Below are 16,161 nucleotides of genomic sequence, written 5' to 3'. Positions count from 1 at the left end.
CCAGTACCTTGCTCTGCCCAGATTAAAGAAAACGTGACGCAGTTAAGAGCTGTGCGTAAACGCCCTGCCTACAAAATGATGTCCTGAGTCAGATCAGTTGAAACATCTCAATTGCTTCCTGTGGGGGACGGGAGACTGGGCCATTTACTTTCTGGAGACTTTTTTTTCTTAAGTCTTGGCTGAAATCTGTTTAGACAGATGACTCAAGCTGCTGAGTCATGGTTCAGCTGTGGTCGTGTTGTAAGGGGACACTCCAATAATTTCTCGGCAAACTCACTTTCCTCTGAGTTTTAATTTGAACGTATTGTTCAGACTATGTCAGTAGTTGGATTTCTAGAGAAAATATTAAAATCGCTGTAAAACGGTTCCTGATGGCACGGAGTTAAAAGGACCCAAAAAGTGCACCAGAAGACCCGCTGTGGATCTATTGGGTCCACAAGAGCACCCTTCTAACAAGGAGTAGATTTCTATTCCTTGGTCTGTCCTGGCATGTATTGTGACAATCGTGTGTGTCCTTGCTTGTTACCCCCAGCAGGTCACTCTGACCTGCAGACAAATGCATCAGCTCTGCAGCTAGCCTGAGTGCTATCACTTGCACATCAGGACAGAAACAACCATCCTGCACTATCAAAGGAAAAACACTTGTAACTCCCTGAACACTTGATAATTGTACACAAAGTGATCACGTTTTTTGTTTCGCAAAACCTTGTTTTTGGGTTTTTTTTTGGCAAAATGGCAACATGAAATTGAATCTATACACAGCGTGGGTGGATATTTTATTTTTTTTGTGGACTGAAACATTTCATCATAAAGGAGCAGAAGTGAAGATACTTTTCCAAAATCAAGTCTGAGGACGTTGTTTTCCTATACTTACAGTTCATGGTCGACTGCTTGTCATCAACACTGAACCTTGCAAATAAACCTCTAGTTTGAGATTTGGTGCCTTTATATACAAATAACCCTGAGTTATTCCTGGTGCATTTGTTATTGTGAATGTCACATAGAAAGCACTTGGATGGAGAATAAAAGCTTTTATGAATGAAACATGTTGTGCTTTTAGTGCTGAAGTAGAACAGTCACTTTACTATTTATGCATCACCAAATGCATGTTCAGCTCATTGATACTTTCAGGTCCTTTTAGATTAACAAAAAGGATATAAGCCAAAGTATTTAGGATGAGGCTCCTCTCGATCCTCCTCTTCCCCTTTTGATTCCCAATCTGACCCATCGTCTTGACAAGGGCACATATATAGTTTGAAGTCATTACAACAGAACTGTGGGATCATTCATATCAATTATACTTAATATAACAAAAAATATACATATGAGCTGTTGATAACCTTCCATGTTCCTTAGTGCTCCACAGTAAACAACTGCACTTTTTGTGCATCCATATTCACCCATGTACACTGAGCTACAAAGCAAACTATCATAAGGGGATAATGGCCTGCTTTACGTTCTCCCTCCTGAATTCACTCTGATTAAAGGGACAATGACAATATGAAAATCATTTAACTAAATAAGGTTCATATGTAATGTCTACATTAAGGTTGTCCTCTCCAACCTCTGGCTTTCCTTTTATGCAAGATGCCACAAACCAAACTCTTTAAGTCCAAACTCCAGTGAGCTAAACAAAACTCCTGGGAGAAGAAGGTGGCTCATGTCTGGCTGCTCACTATGTATCAACATACCCCAACCTGAGGGACAGTAAATGACCGGAACACACAAACACAAACACACACACACACACACACACACACACACACACACACACACACACGTGCATATGATGTATCATTGTTTATTTGAGGGAGAGCGCCCTCATCAGAAAAGCCTAGTTTGCCCCCTTGCGGTTGAATCGTGCAGTGACGTTGTTGACCTAATTATCAGACATTTCTGGAGCAGGTGTGACGGAGTCAGCCTTTTTTATTCTTATTCGTGTAGTTTGTGCTTTTAAAAACATTATATATTTATGTTCTAATGTATGAAGGTTATTCTTGGTCGTACTTTTTTTGGTTTGCCAGAGTAACCTGTTGTTTCGCTAAATACAGATGTTTGCTAGCATCCAGCTGTCACCATTCCTTGTCAGTGTTGTGACGTTTATTAATAATTTATTACTTATCGTTTCCTTGTTTTTTCCCCCTCCTTTTTTTTGTTTAATCCAGAGTTTCTTCTTTCTTTAAATTGTTACATTATTACAAAGTTATACTTCTATCCTAAAAAAGTGTAATAGGATTTGTACATTCAGGCTAATAGCAGCGGTAGAGTATATTGACATAAGACAGATTTATTCATGTTTTACAGATGACTGTAGATACTCTTGTGCCTTGTACCTCTCTCCTGACATCCTGCATATATAATGATGACAAATAAAACAAAAATAATATTTTCAGCTCTCCATACCACCTGTTGCCATTTCATTTCAGTCCGGTTTTTGTGTAATTTTGAATACCTCAGTCTTTTCTCCCCATTTCCCTTCCTAAAGAGTGGCTTCTTGACAGCCACTGATCCACTGAAAGCATCTCAGATGAGGCTTTGATCAACAGTAGAACTGAACAGCCAGATGCCAAATCCTGTGTCAGGTCATTGCTAGATATCTTGTCTTAGATCTTAAGAGCATGACTTTCCAGATGCTGTTCAACAGATTGTTTTGTGTTAGGCTGTTAGGAACACAATAACTAAAGATTTAGTAGACATCCCTTGAGTTTCTTTGGTGTTTGTTAAGTGACTTCACACAAAAAACGCATTTTCTGAAAATGTACAAGTACAAGGAGTGGAAATTTGTTCAAAAGTAGCCAATATCCACTGAAAAACCTGATAGCTTTAAAAAAAAAAAATGATAACAAAGTCTGGCTCCTTGGAAGTATAAAGAAATAAAGGTTGGCCCAATACAAGAAGTGAGTGTGTTAGAGTTGCTCCCACCAGCTGTCACACTGGTGTGAGGGGGGGTAAGACATACTTTTACAGCAGTTATGCAGATACACGCTGTAATTTGATGTTGTGACCAGATGAGGGCACCATGTCTTTAGAGCAGAGAGAGGAGCCGGCTGACTTATAGGAAAAAGTTCACACAAATTAAATACTGAGTGTAAATGTTAAATAAAATGAATAAAATGAAAGACACGATTCCTCATTTGATGCATATAAAGCATCATAAACCTGCTCCAACCTTCTACATGCTGCATATGATCATCTACTGCTTTAACAACTGCAGATGTTGGCAATCAAAAAGTACTTACTCATCTAAAATCTGTTTTGTAAGGAAGGGAAAGAAAGGGGACGAGTCCACACTGGAAGTAACGTGGTGACCAGAGACCATAGAAGGTGAAAGATATTTGGCAACTTCATGCAATTGCATGTGAAATAACTGCTGGTGAGGCAAAGTGGACCGGACCTGCAATAAACTTTCAGGTTAGTGACTGAAGTCAATGAGAGTGAAGACGACCCGTGATTGACATGTATAACCTGCTAGTAAATACATTACAAGGTCACGGGAGCCTGGAATGTCAGCAAGCGACCGGCTGGCAGCTTCAAAGCGATGCACGACGAGTGAATCGTTTCCAGTGTGTACGCAGCTCAGCACAACATGCTCTGGAATCAGTGCTGCCAGCACTACTGTACATTGGAAGACTCTCTGGATGAGTGGGACGGGGCTTTGGGAGATTTGTTAAGTGCTTTGTTGATGTGATTATAACGGCTCGAGAATCTCTTTAGAGACCTGGAAAATTTCTGGCAGCATGTGTTTACTACTGGCTGTCAAGAGTGTTTGTCATGGCTCTTTGAAAAAAGAAATCCATGACAGATGTCTTTAGGCCTCAGCTGGCTTCAGGTGGCGGTATGAATGGCGCTGAGTAGGTTCGTAGATGAACTGGGGGTTGTTTTAATGGCTCTCCTTAGTAGGGATCTACTGAGATGCTGACAGAGAAGAAGAGTTCATAACTGGCTCCATAAGTCGAGGTCTGTTGTTCGGCACAGACCCCAATCAATGTGTACAGTAACTGGTCACTGTCAAAACGAGCCGTTACAGAGATGTAACTGACTTCTACAGCCATAAATAATTCACTGGTGAGTTGCAGTATGAGCATGATACCGCCCTACAAGGACTCTATAAAGACCTCTGCTGTTGTGCCATTACTGACAAATGACTTGAAGAGATTACAGTGGGACAAAATTAACCTTCCTGTCGTGTTTGGGTCAAATCTGACTGATTTACAACTTAAAACGCTCATAAATATTGTGCTTTACATATGATTTCCTCAAAGCCCTATGACAGCACTTGAATATATAAAAATGATGAGCACCTCTTTCATTGAATTTTGATTGTTTATATTGTAAGTAAAGACTCTAGTATTAGAGAGAGGACTAAAACCATCAGGTGATTCCCTTTGAGCAGTAAAAGTAGGTCCAAATGTGTAGATCAAGCTCACCAAGGATGAAGCACACCATCAAACTTTGCATGTTGCCTCCTCCTGCTACTCCCACAAACACTGTCTACTTCTGTGGGAAACACTATAATCCCATGCAGGGGTTAATGGTAACCATCGAGAACAGTGACCTGCCATCTTCGATCAATAATCAATTAAATCAAATTAGGCAAATAAAACATATTAATATAAAGGGAGCTGATTTTGTGCTACAGCCTGGCGTTGCTTTCAGGTGATACCAGGAGATACTTGCCCTGCAAATCGTCCCACAGTTCCACTTACCATTAAGCCGGCCCCCATTCTTATGTCTGCCATGTATTCATGTACACAGCAGTCAGTGCTCTTCTTGCAGAACTTCAGCATGTAGCCATCTAGCTAGCACTACAAGATGCAAGTGAGCAAAAATGGAGCAACTATGTAAAACAACATTATTTGAAATCAAACATTTGAAACAGCTCAACATATATCAGCAAACAAATGATTTCTGTGCAATTTCAGTCACAGTCTCTGAGCTCAAAGTACAGTTTCATTATTTTAAAATAAGAAAAAAGCATGTTAACGTTTGTCAACTCAAATGTTCAGTGGTAGGGAGCGAGACGTACAATACTAAATTGGTTGGTGAGCCTTTAGAGCCGTTTAAGCTGCACTTTATGTAGATCTCTCCTTTTATTATGATCTGAGTTTGCGGGTGATCTCTGGGACTTATCTATAGCACTTGGGGTTATTTTAGATCCATTGCCTTGAAGCATTCCACTAAAGTCACACACTAAAGCAAGCCGGGACTTTACTTTTTTCCTGCATCTTGATCTCAGTGAGACTTGCTGAATAAATACGACTAAAGTAAAACAACATCAAGAAGCGGCAGCAGGCTTTGAAAACGTACTTGGTGCCACATTTAGCTCAGGCCGACTGTTTTGTTTTTATGGATGCTATTTTGTCTCTCCGTTGAGGACAAGAATGGAAATACTTTAAAACTTCATTATCCTGTCGGCTGTAGCTAAATAAGTAGGGGTGCTCCCCCCCCCCCATCACACATTAAACCAGGTGCTCTGCCGTCTCCAAACTGAATTCAACTTTTGTCAAAACATCAGATGATATTCTGGAGGGGAAAAAAAGTCAGCTTTTCTCGCAGTAAATGTCAGCTCCTAGCTTATCTGTATGTATCGAAGCGCTCTGGCTGTTCCCCAAGTAATGTAAATATATATGTAAATATCAGCATGTGCGACCCAGGGACAAGGACAGCCTTGTAACATGGGGGTGAGATGTCAATCAATACAGGGATGGGAAAACATGGCTGTGCATTCAATAAGCAGCATACTGCACAGAGATGTGCCGTGTCTCCGCATCCGTGTGTAAATATCAAAAGCGTCAGCAAAACACAAGCGCTCTGAGCTGCTTTAGTCGTATCAGATTGTCTCAGCGCGAGTGAAATGCGAGCCAAATAAAAAATTCAGGGCTTTATTCACTGCGGCCTCAACCATGTCAAGAATAATAATAAATAAATCCACAGCAAATGTCTTACGAAGATTTAATGTACATTTATTCTTAACACGTGGAACATATAGTATAAAGATTTCATACTGAATAAATGATATTCATTAAGCCAAAAAAAAGGAAAAAAGAGGAATTTACATCAAGTTTTTAGCTACATCATCTGAAATACAAATATGCAGAATCCGCATCACTGAAAAAAAAAATAAAATAAAAACAGTTTCTTCATCAAGGTCTAGTTTGTCGTTTATGAAGGAGCTCGAATGGAACCGATTTGTGTTAATATTCTCTACACCCAGACGAACAGAAAGTTGAAGTTGTGTTTACTGAGAGGAGGGGGTGGCGCTGGATCTGACAGCAGCTTAACGACCCCCGTCCCCACGCTCACACAGCGTGATACGAGCGGGGTGAGGCGCTGAAGTAACGGAGAGGGCGGGCGTCAAGTAATCACATGGCGTTCTCGATGCAGGGAAACTCGTCAAAGATTAAAAACGGTGAAGAGCAACAGAAGTCGAGAAAGAGAAAGTGTAATGTACAACATCATATATACACTGCAGCTTGGACTGCATCTAGAGTTGAGGACCAGTCCTAAAGAGGTGACTTTTGAATATAAGGGTCAAGTCATACAATCAAGGGACAAAGAGAAGAGGTCGGGGTGTTGTAGGTTCACCGTACTTTGGGGGGAAAGCCGTTTTTCTCTCTCGACATTTAACTAAAACTGGTTTTAAAAACTACAGTTTGCTGCCAAGCCAGCGGATCTCAGTGTGAAACAGTATTATTACAGTATGTTTACAGTTTTTAAGGTGTACAGTACAGAAAAAAGTCCTACAATCTACTGCACAGGCCTCCCATGACAGACATCTGTTCACAGCCAATAATGTGGTTCCTGTGGGGCTGAGTATATAGCATCCAAAGTTACAGCAATTATACCACACCACAGTCCATGAGTCTATGTAGCCTCCAAACATGAACCATAATATTGTTTAGTCTGTGCCCTCTTTCCCCTGACGACCCACCTCCCCCGAGGGAGAAAGCGAACACGTGTATCCCCCAAACTCACTGTAAACGAGACAGCAACTTTGGTTACAGTTTTTTCTTTTTTTTTTCTCTTTCTGGAGATTTTTTTTTCAATAAAAAAAAAACAAAAACAAAAAAAAGTCCTTTCTACAGGGCAGCAGCACACTCTGTCCTATGCCTGGGTCCCAGTCTGTTCTTCTTTGCCAGTTTCTTTCAGTTTCAGATGTTTGAAATCAACAGCTACTTCATGATATTCCTTCCTTATAGAGAGAAGCAGGGGTAAGAAAGACAGTGGAATCCGAGTTGATTTTGCATAAATTAAAAAAAAAAAAAAAAAAAAAACTAAAAAAAAAAAGTTTTGCTTTTGTCACTCACGCGCAACTAACAGACACGCACACACGCGCACACACAAAAAGGTGGTTTAGGGGGAATAGAAAGAGGCAGAGCTGAAACCTCTCCACGGCTGTCATGACTGGCCGATCAGAAACAGTACATCACAGATTACTTGGGACACCAGAGAGTTCATAAGTGGGGACATCGAGATGTCCAGTAGCCGCGACTCGTACAAAGTGAATTCAGAGTGGTTTTCTTCCACCTTAGCCAGGGCGTGCAAAGCCCGCGCTGCCCGCCGCATCATGTCCACACTAGTAGGCTCAAACTGGGGTCCACCCTGCATTTGTAGCAGGGAGCTCTGGCTCTGCTGGTACTGCGTAGCCGCTAGGCTGTCCTCCAGGAAGCCCAGTAGGTTGCCCACGCTGCCTTTCTGCACAGCGATCGCTCGCGCTGCAAGGCTGTCACCCTGGGCTAGGTTAGCTAGCAGGATCACTGCCATTTCACGGCAGACGGCCACCTTGCGCTCGCCGACGAGTCGCACGAGCAAGCCGTAGAGCTTCTCCAAGCGGCTGAATGGCGGAGTGGCCAGAATGAGGTCGACGTTGTTGTCCTGGATGCTGAGCTTGCTGAGGGTCTCGAGGACCAGTCTCTGGGGTGAAAGGGAGCCGTGGGGCCCCAGCGTGGGAAAGGGATCCAAGGCCTCTGCTGAAGGGCACACAGCCCAGTGGAGCAGGCCATCAAGGAGAGGCAGGCATATGCTCTCTGGGTAGATAGAAAGGTCCAGCTGGCCGGAGATGTTTGCCAGAGTGACCAGGCAGTTCTCCCTTAACACCTCAAGGCAGTCCCACCACCACTCGTCTCTCTCGCAGCTCACGCCTTCGTCTTCCTCGTCCTTCTCGTAGGTAACAGGCGCCTGTTTGCGTTCAGGGTGCCTGTGGTGGAGCAGCACCAGGCGGCCCAACAGCAACAGGAGGCCAGGGTGTTTGGACAGCTCCAGGTCATTGCCAGGAACGAAGGAGAGGCTCCTCACAATGTTGGAGACGCAGATGCAGCGCCGAGCTAGCGAGTCCTGCCAGTCTGATAGAGTGCTAAGTGGCGTTTCATCCTTGCTGTGAGGTTCATCCTCCAGGATCTTGATGTTGCGGCGGCTCTGGAGATCGGGGTTGATGCTGAACAAATACTTGCCGTTCTCCTTCTGCTCCTCGGCACCTCCACGAACTACTTCCTCCGTGACCGACCCCGGGCGAGCGGATAGTACATCGTCAATGGTGGCAGTGACTGGTGCGCCAATGGGAAGAGGAGGCGTGGTAGTCTTTGTTGGAGACTTGTGAGGTTCAGAAAACTGGGGCTGCTGCTGCTGAACCTTATCGTCACCACTGGATTTAGGCTTCTCTGGGTTTTCTGCTGCTGCCGCTGTCCCATTCACCTTGACCTTCTTGCGGTTGTCAGCGGCCGCTGTTGTTTGTTTTCGCTGCTTGAGAAGCTCCATCCGGCTCTCAAAGTGGGTCTGGATGTGCTCAGTAGTGTCACCACCACCCACGCTCCAGTGTATCAGGCCGCTGTCAAAGCTCTGCCGCTGCCCAAGCTTGGACAAGCGGTTTAGCCGGAAGGGATTCTTCTTCCGCACCACCTTGATGGGGAGTTTATCAAACTTGCTAGCCTGTTTGGGCTTTTCCGAGTGTATACTGGGGTCGTGGGAGAACCCTGAGGTAGAGGTATTGGCTTCCTTGATAGAAGACTCCCTTTCCTTCTCATCTTCCTCATCCTCTGAAGACTTATCTTTGTGGGAGTTCTCCTCTTCCTCCTCCTCCTCCTTTATCTGGACCAGTGAAGAAGTGTCAGGATTGATCTTTGTTTCCTCTACCTCCTCATCCTCTTCGTCCTCCTCGTCCGAGTTCATGTCCTCGCCCTCAGGCATGGGAATTTCATCATCAGAGTCCTCAGCTGCATTGGGGTCTATTAGGGTGCGCTGGCCAGGGTCTCCTACTTCATACTCCTTAAGGATGCCAAAGATCTCAATGAGACAGCGTCTGAAGTACTCCACTACCAGCTCCAGAAATCCAGGTAGCTGTGAAAGCAAAGAAGGTGGTCACTACATTTGACAAGTCATTCTGAAATGTTGACAGAAACAAATGCTAACAGGTTGTGGACGTGTGCAACCTACCTGGCAAAGGTTAAAAGTAGAAATGCTATTGTCATCATACAGCAGAATGTTAATGGTGTCCAAGGCCCAGGTGCTCTCAGCTAATAAGCCAGACTTTAATGACATCATTACCCTCCAAGCCTCAGGAGTGCCTTTGAAAATAGAAACAGAATGAATATAACTAAAAGTAACCATGATCGGTCACTGCAGCTTTAAATAACATGTAAAGGTTTACTAATCTTGGGACTTTAACTCCATACTACATGCAATACATACTACATACTTGTGTCACCTAGTGTGAATACGCAATTTGTATCTGAAAGCTGTCTTAACGCAAACTGAGAAATATCAAATGGTCAATCCAGGTCAGGTAGACATAAGCATATTGTTTATTACATGTGTAATGTTACAAGTTATCAGGCAAATCACATTTTATACCAATGTCTTTCATGGTGAGCCGCCTGCGGGGTTTCAGGTGGGGTTGGGTAGCTTCCACAGAGCCAGGAGGGAAGGCCACATCTCGCCGGATCATGGGTTGCTGCACGGGAGCCTGGCCAATGTGGGACGCGGGAACTGGAGGTCCAGCTTTCTGCACCTTAATTCCAGGATGCATATAGGGGGATTTGCTGGGCGACGTTCTGCTTTCCATGGATCGGGGCATGGATGCTGGGCTCGACACCTGAGGAATGTGGTTTTGGGAAGCCGAGTAGGTGGAGGGCAGGGATCTGGTCATGGGTGGTCCGGAGCCTGCGGGGACAAACGGAGGCTGTCGCTGGTTGGCATGGCCAGGCCACTGTCCCTCGTGGTTCATGCGCTGATCTGATGGCATCATATCTTCTGAGCGGTTCATGCCGTGGTAGCCGGGACCCTGGCCCGACACAGGGGGTCCCTGTCGGTTGGGATAGTTGGGGTAGCCCATCTCATTGCGGCCCTGCCACATTGGGCCCTGGGAACCATCGGGGCCTGAAGGCATGGGACTTGCCATCATTTGGGGAGGCATCGGAGACTGGGAATTGGGGCCTGCAGATGACGGCCCTCGATCCCGTCCGAAGGGGAAGGGGAACTGGTTCTGTGGGCCTGGCGGTCGGCGCTCCCCTCCAGGGTATGCATTATACTGATTATACATGTCCTGCTGGCCCTGGGGCCCCGAGGACTGGGGTCCTGGCTGTTGCTGCCCACTGTAAGGAACGCTGTACATTTCTCCCTCATGGCGCTTGGCAGGAGGACAATACCCACCATCCACAGGACGTTTGTAGTTCTGTCAGCACACAAAATTAAGCATTACAATCCTCAACTGAGCACAATAATTTTAGCAACAGCTCATACTTCTGTTCAGCTGGAACAGAACATAGTACATTACATGAACACTGAAAAGAGAAACCCAAGTAATAATAGGAGTACTGCAAATGCTGGACAAACTGTTCTTACTGGCTGCTGCTGTGGATACATTCCTGGCTGCTGATTTGGGTAAGGCCCACCAGGGGGAGCTCCTTGGCCAGGGAACTGATTTGTATAGGACTCATGCCTAAAAATACACACTCAGATTACTATATTTCTTCATTTCAGTAAATGATTCAGTTACAATAAGAAACTCTGTAAATATCTTTAAATCTATCAATGATCTTACTGACAAAATGCTGACATGCAACCATGTCTCTCCGTTTAATCTTTATACAGAATAGTCTCTGCCCTGAATGGTACAGACCGTTGCTGTGGCGGAGGACGGCTAGGCGAGTACATCCCTGTGTCAGCTCCAGAAGGCATCATGTTGGGCTGAGGAGCTCCCGGTCCCATGTTGACATCAGGGCCCATGCCTGGCTCTTGTCTATAAAAGCAACGAGCAATAATCATGAAGTGATTTGATTTAGTCGGAAAGAGAAAAGGACACTGAAATGGCACAGGTCAGATCACAATCATCTTATCTTATTTACAACTATAGTACATTTACCTTCGTTCATATCCATACGGGTACTGTTGCCTCTGGCTCATTGGCATGTTGGCCATTGGGCCTGGTGGACCTCTGTTATACTGTTCCCCCATTCCACTGTTGGGGCCGGGTGGCATGAACTGTTCCCCTGCTAAAAATAAATAAACATAATATTAGTTATGGCTATGAACGAACCCTTACAGAATCTGGGGTTTGGTTACATGGACGGTGTTCACCTTTCCTCATGCCTCCAAAAGGGTCCTTGTTGGACTCGTAGGGACCCATCCGACCCATCATCTCCGGGGTGCCTATCCCAGGCTGATAGCCCTGAGAGTTGGGAGTCATGGCGTTCCTCCGGGGAAACGCCGGGTCTCCGCCATCAGCAAAGGGATCCTGTAGATTAACACTACTCCTGTAGGAAAACAGATGGCTTTTTAGCAAAATGTGGAATGTGAAAAATTCATAGTAATTAAGACTTTTCTAAGTTTTCTTGTTAATTTCTTTTTTTGAATGTTTTCTGTCTGTCCCTCTAACAAGACACAGAAGACAGTTTTTACTGTAGTCTTCTAAGCCCAAAGTGCATAACTATAATCCTTTCATATTCCTGTTGACTAGTCTGGTGTTTGTGTGTACATGTGAACAGAACCCCATCAGTGATAACTTTAAAGCATATTTTGCTGTTTTTCGTATTCCAGTTCTTGCTTCTCTGATCCAATTTCACCACAGGTGGAGATTTTAGTACGAACGCCACAGAAGCACGACGCTGGTTTTTGAATCGTACCTTACGCCAGGCATTGGGGGCATTTGCGTGTGTGGGGTGGAGGCTGGTGTGGGGGGCTTCAGGTCTCCCCCCTCTGCCATTGAACTAGTGGTTGACTGAGGGGTTTGGGGTCCTTGCAGGGATCCAGAACCAGCTGCAAAACACAAGGATACACACAATGACTAAGTGGGAGAAAAAACAAACAAAAGAAAAACAGTCAAGTGCTCTGGTTTGTAACACTCAGAGATTCCAGAGAATTCAAAGAACATCCCTTTCTCCTCCTCCTCCTCGCTCGAGGAATAAAGGCAAGAGCTGATAGTTGATAGTGAGGCGGGTTAGGCAGAACACTGCTGGGGGCTTTTAGAGCACATGCTGCTTTTGGCAATCCTAAATCCCATTAAGAAATTCCTGAGCGCTGCACAGTTTGTGTCGAGCTGACTGGCTTTTGAGTGCATAGCCAGCAAAAAATCTTGAATCTTCCTGCTCATCACAGGATTCCTGCCCCCTCCTCAAACACCGCTGGGCTCCAGGAACCACCAGGAAACAGTGATGTAAACCCTCACTGTGACAGATTACTGCCTGGGCTGTAGAGACAGGAGACAGCCAGCTATGTGTGAATGTGTGTGTGTGGGTGTGACTGATATTTTGTTTGTGTTGTGTGTGTGACATACTAGCAATCATCCTTAACTTCAGCTCAGGACTTCTCACTATTAGCAAGCCAGTCTGATGAGTCACAGGTTCCCATTCATTAAACTGGCACACACACACAAACACACACAACACCCGGGTCACTGGCAGGTCACAGTTATTCACATTTTCTCACATCACCCTCTTGCCTCTCGAGCTCTCACGCATGCACACAACATTCATTGGCTCACCCTCCCTCACCCCCTCTGGGCAGGGATTTCCCTCTACTAAAGATGAAGGGAGGGAGGGCATGATAGAAATAGAGTCAGAGAGAGAATCGTGTGACTTTTACACACACACACACACACACACACAAAACCCTCTTCCCCCATTCATCATTTCTGGCTCAGCACTAATCTCCAGGGAGTGTTGCCGTGCTGCTGTAGCCCAGGGCCAGGCACCAGGCAGCGAGGACACGCCACTGACGGAGCATCGCTATCGCCAAATCACCTCCTGCCTTTCTCCTGCCATTACTTCCTCCACCACCCCCACCCCCAAAACCCTCCCCTGCCCTTCTTTCGTACTAACTAGAGGGCTGATGCCAGCTGACAAGCACCCTGATGTCTCCTGTAACAACACCCCGGCGCTGACTCAGTGCCCCGTGTCTGACAGCCTGGGTCTCAGCCAGACTGAAGCAGCATGTGGTTGCTCCCGGTGTGGTTGCTCCTGGCAGCTATAAACAAGGAGTCCCCTCCAAAATAAACAGCATCTCATGCAACAAGCAATGACCCTTCCTGGCTGCAACCTCCTCACCCTTAACAACTGGTATGAATGAGCGCCAGTTCATCCGCTGACTTTTACCCAGTTCATTGAAACATTTAGCATTCTGCTGTCATCACCGTTGCCACAAAAATCAAAGTGGGGAAGTCGGAAAGGACAAGTCTTTCGTCATGTTCTGTGCAAATGCCAAGGACTATTCCCCCAAGGCATGTGTTTGTGGAACCGTCCAAAGGACTTACAGCTACGCCGCCGTCATTTATAACTCCTACGATATAGGGGAGCAGCGATTTATGGAGGGTGGCTGCTCCTACATGAGATGACAAACAATGCTCTATGAATGGCTTTAAAAACGGCAATTAATGGGATATAATAAAATAGACTAGTTTATAGACAGCTGATGTGAGGCAAATAGAGCAGAGATGATGTTATGAATTGTACTTAATCCAAACTGCGCCCAAGGGAGAAAAGGAAATCTGAAATAAGATTCATTCATTGCATTTTAAATCTAAGGAGGCAGTAAACTGTGTGACAGTGAAGCGGAGCAGCAGCGCTCACCTGGGCTGGGAGGCTGGATTTTGGGCTGGTTCTTTTTGGTGTCCGTGTTGAAGAAGTCTGGGGGAGGGTCCTCGCCGCGCTCCATTTTGCACTCAAAGGCGTACAAACACTGGATGTACTGTTTTTTGAGCGAGCTGGCTGCGCTGCTCGACGTGCCCACGTTCAGGTTGGTAGCCAGCTCCCTCCACTTCTTGTTCTTGTTCACCTGGTGGGCGAGAGAGGAAGGAGGTGGTTCAGAAAGCTGTATACGAATTTTTTTATTTATTTATTTTTTTAAATTACCGACGATCGTCCTTCTGATCTGAAGGATTCACATCAAATTCAGGTGGAAGTCCAGGTGTACCTGGGTGAGGCCGCCGATCTCTTTGACGGATATGTAGAGCCTGAAGAGATCGAGGGGCTTACGGCCCACAGCGGGAAGATTGTTCATGCCCATGGCTTTCTCCTCAGCAAAGGCCAAGTATCGGTCCACCCAAATTTTCCTCTCTGGCTCCGGGCCAAGCTCGTACAGACGGGTTATTTTCTCATTGGTGATGGTGGAAGAGCTCGACTTCTGTTGGACGGGTGACGGAAGAAAATCGTAAGAACGAGAAAAAGGGAGGGCGGGGGAAAAAGCTGGACTTTGAATGTGTACCTTCTTGGATTCTGGCTTGGGAGTCCCGTCCACTTTGTTGTTCATCTTCGGAGCAGGATTCATTTTGTCCATGCCAAACTCTGAACTTGGAGCCATTCCTGGGAGAACGGGGCAATGACAGAAGGGTATAAAAATAAAACGATTACCAGTCTATAAAACTGTTTTATAGACACAACCCTCAGGCCTGCAGCTGTACTCCAATCACCTGATCAGGGCTATAGTTTCACTTGTACTCACCAGGGCTATTGTTGGCTATGTTTGCTCCTGCCATTGGATACGGCCCTGGCCCACCTTGGTTTATCATACTGTGCATGCTGTTCATGCCTGGGCCATACGGAGAGCCTGCTCCCATCATGCCCTGGGACATGTTAGGATAGCTGGGTGGCCTACAGAAAAGAATGCTTGATTAGAAGAAATGCTAAAAAACAATAACCACAAAGAAACAACAGGATGATTAAAAGTTGCCACCCCTGTAGCAGAAACGAGAAATACTGGTCAGTTAAACTACTTATTTCTATTTTTCTAATGTCAAACCGAGTTAACATGTTGTTTCTAAGACGGCAAGCAGCAACTTGCCACTGCCAGGGCACACAGTCCCACTCTTTGTGACAGGAAGTTGTAAACAAGCAAGCTGGGGAGGTAGGATAGATGAAATCCCTGTGAGTCAGTGCAGTTCTGCAGAATTTTATTCCAGATAATGAATGGTACTATCTCGAGGCTGTGTCAGAGTGAAATTAGTGCTGTTTCTACAATGGTCACTTGAACCTGGCTCCAAAAGAAAGTCAGTCTCCACAGACTCAGATGTTTCAAAAAGCGTGTTCACAGCCTGATACAAAAAAATGTGGCTTTGGCTTCTATAAATATTTTCCTGTAGAACAAGTCCACAGTGACTGACTGTTGTTTTTAACTTAAACATTCAGAGACTTTTATGGCCGCTATGACTGACAGATGCGCTGACACAGGCGGCTGGAGGTGAGCTACGTCTCAGCGCTGCTAATTCGAGTCTCTGAACTGGACTTCCTCACGGTGTTTGTGCTGTTGCTCCCTTTTGGATAAATTTTAATGGAATTTTCTGACAAATAATATGGTTTGCTGTCAACTTAATCGTACTACCCAGCCCATCCAATATGTCTGTGCAGCAGTTTTTGGTGAATGCAATTCTAGCATTCTATTTTTCTACCTTAATTTGAGCAAAGAGTACAAAAATAAGAAGAAAAAAAACATTTCATAGACGCAACCTTAGGGCCTTGTCCAAATATGGTCATGTTTCCTTTTAAAAAACATAACATAAGCATCAAAACGTTGAGTCCAGAAAGAATTCTTCTGATTATTGTGCTAATTTTAACTTTTTTCTCAGCGATTCTACAGTAGTTGACTAATCTAATTATTTTCACCTATTTAATCAACTAATAATTAGTCAGAAGTAATCCCTGAAAGGATCCACTGCAAATACAGACTTTGCCTGACTGA

The 16,161-nt window shown here is 45.1% G+C and overlaps 1 protein-coding gene across 2 annotated transcripts in view; it reads right to left on the bottom strand.

Annotated features, from left to right (window-relative positions):
• Positions 1-5,947: 5,947 nt before the first annotated feature.
• Positions 5,948-16,161, bottom strand: part of arid1ab (AT-rich interactive domain 1Ab) — a 54,946-nt gene continuing 44,732 nt past the window's right edge. The window contains exons 9-20 of one of the 2 annotated variants that reach the window (XM_086279116.1): positions 14,929-15,077; positions 14,692-14,789; positions 14,401-14,610; positions 14,058-14,262; positions 12,117-12,249; positions 11,572-11,747; positions 11,357-11,486; positions 11,114-11,233; positions 10,837-10,933; positions 9,847-10,666; positions 9,430-9,560; positions 5,948-9,333 (exon numbers count right to left, since the gene is read on the bottom strand). In XM_086279116.1, the coding sequence (XP_086135242.1) occupies positions 7,399-9,333; positions 9,430-9,560; positions 9,847-10,666; positions 10,837-10,933; positions 11,114-11,233; positions 11,357-11,486; positions 11,572-11,747; positions 12,117-12,249; positions 14,058-14,262; positions 14,401-14,610; positions 14,692-14,789; positions 14,929-15,077 (4,204 nt within the window). In that variant the 3' untranslated portion in view covers positions 5,948-7,398. The remainder of the gene's footprint in view (positions 9,334-9,429; positions 9,561-9,846; positions 10,667-10,836; positions 10,934-11,113; positions 11,234-11,356; positions 11,487-11,571; positions 11,748-12,116; positions 12,250-14,057; positions 14,263-14,400; positions 14,611-14,691; positions 14,790-14,928; positions 15,078-16,161) is intronic. The other variant, XM_086279117.1, reaches the window with a different exon arrangement.

The sequence above is a fragment of the Aulonocara sp. 'chitande type north' Nkhata Bay genome, linkage group LG22 (assembly GCF_057382095.1).
Source record: "Aulonocara sp. 'chitande type north' Nkhata Bay isolate Kocher_YH1m ecotype deep benthic linkage group LG22, A_spYH_male_GT1.1, whole genome shotgun sequence".
NCBI classification, from domain to species: domain Eukaryota; kingdom Metazoa; phylum Chordata; class Actinopteri; order Cichliformes; family Cichlidae; genus Aulonocara; species Aulonocara sp. 'chitande type north' Nkhata Bay.
Note: the sequence above shows the minus strand (reverse complement) of the source record. Positions and strands in the feature narration are given on the sequence as shown.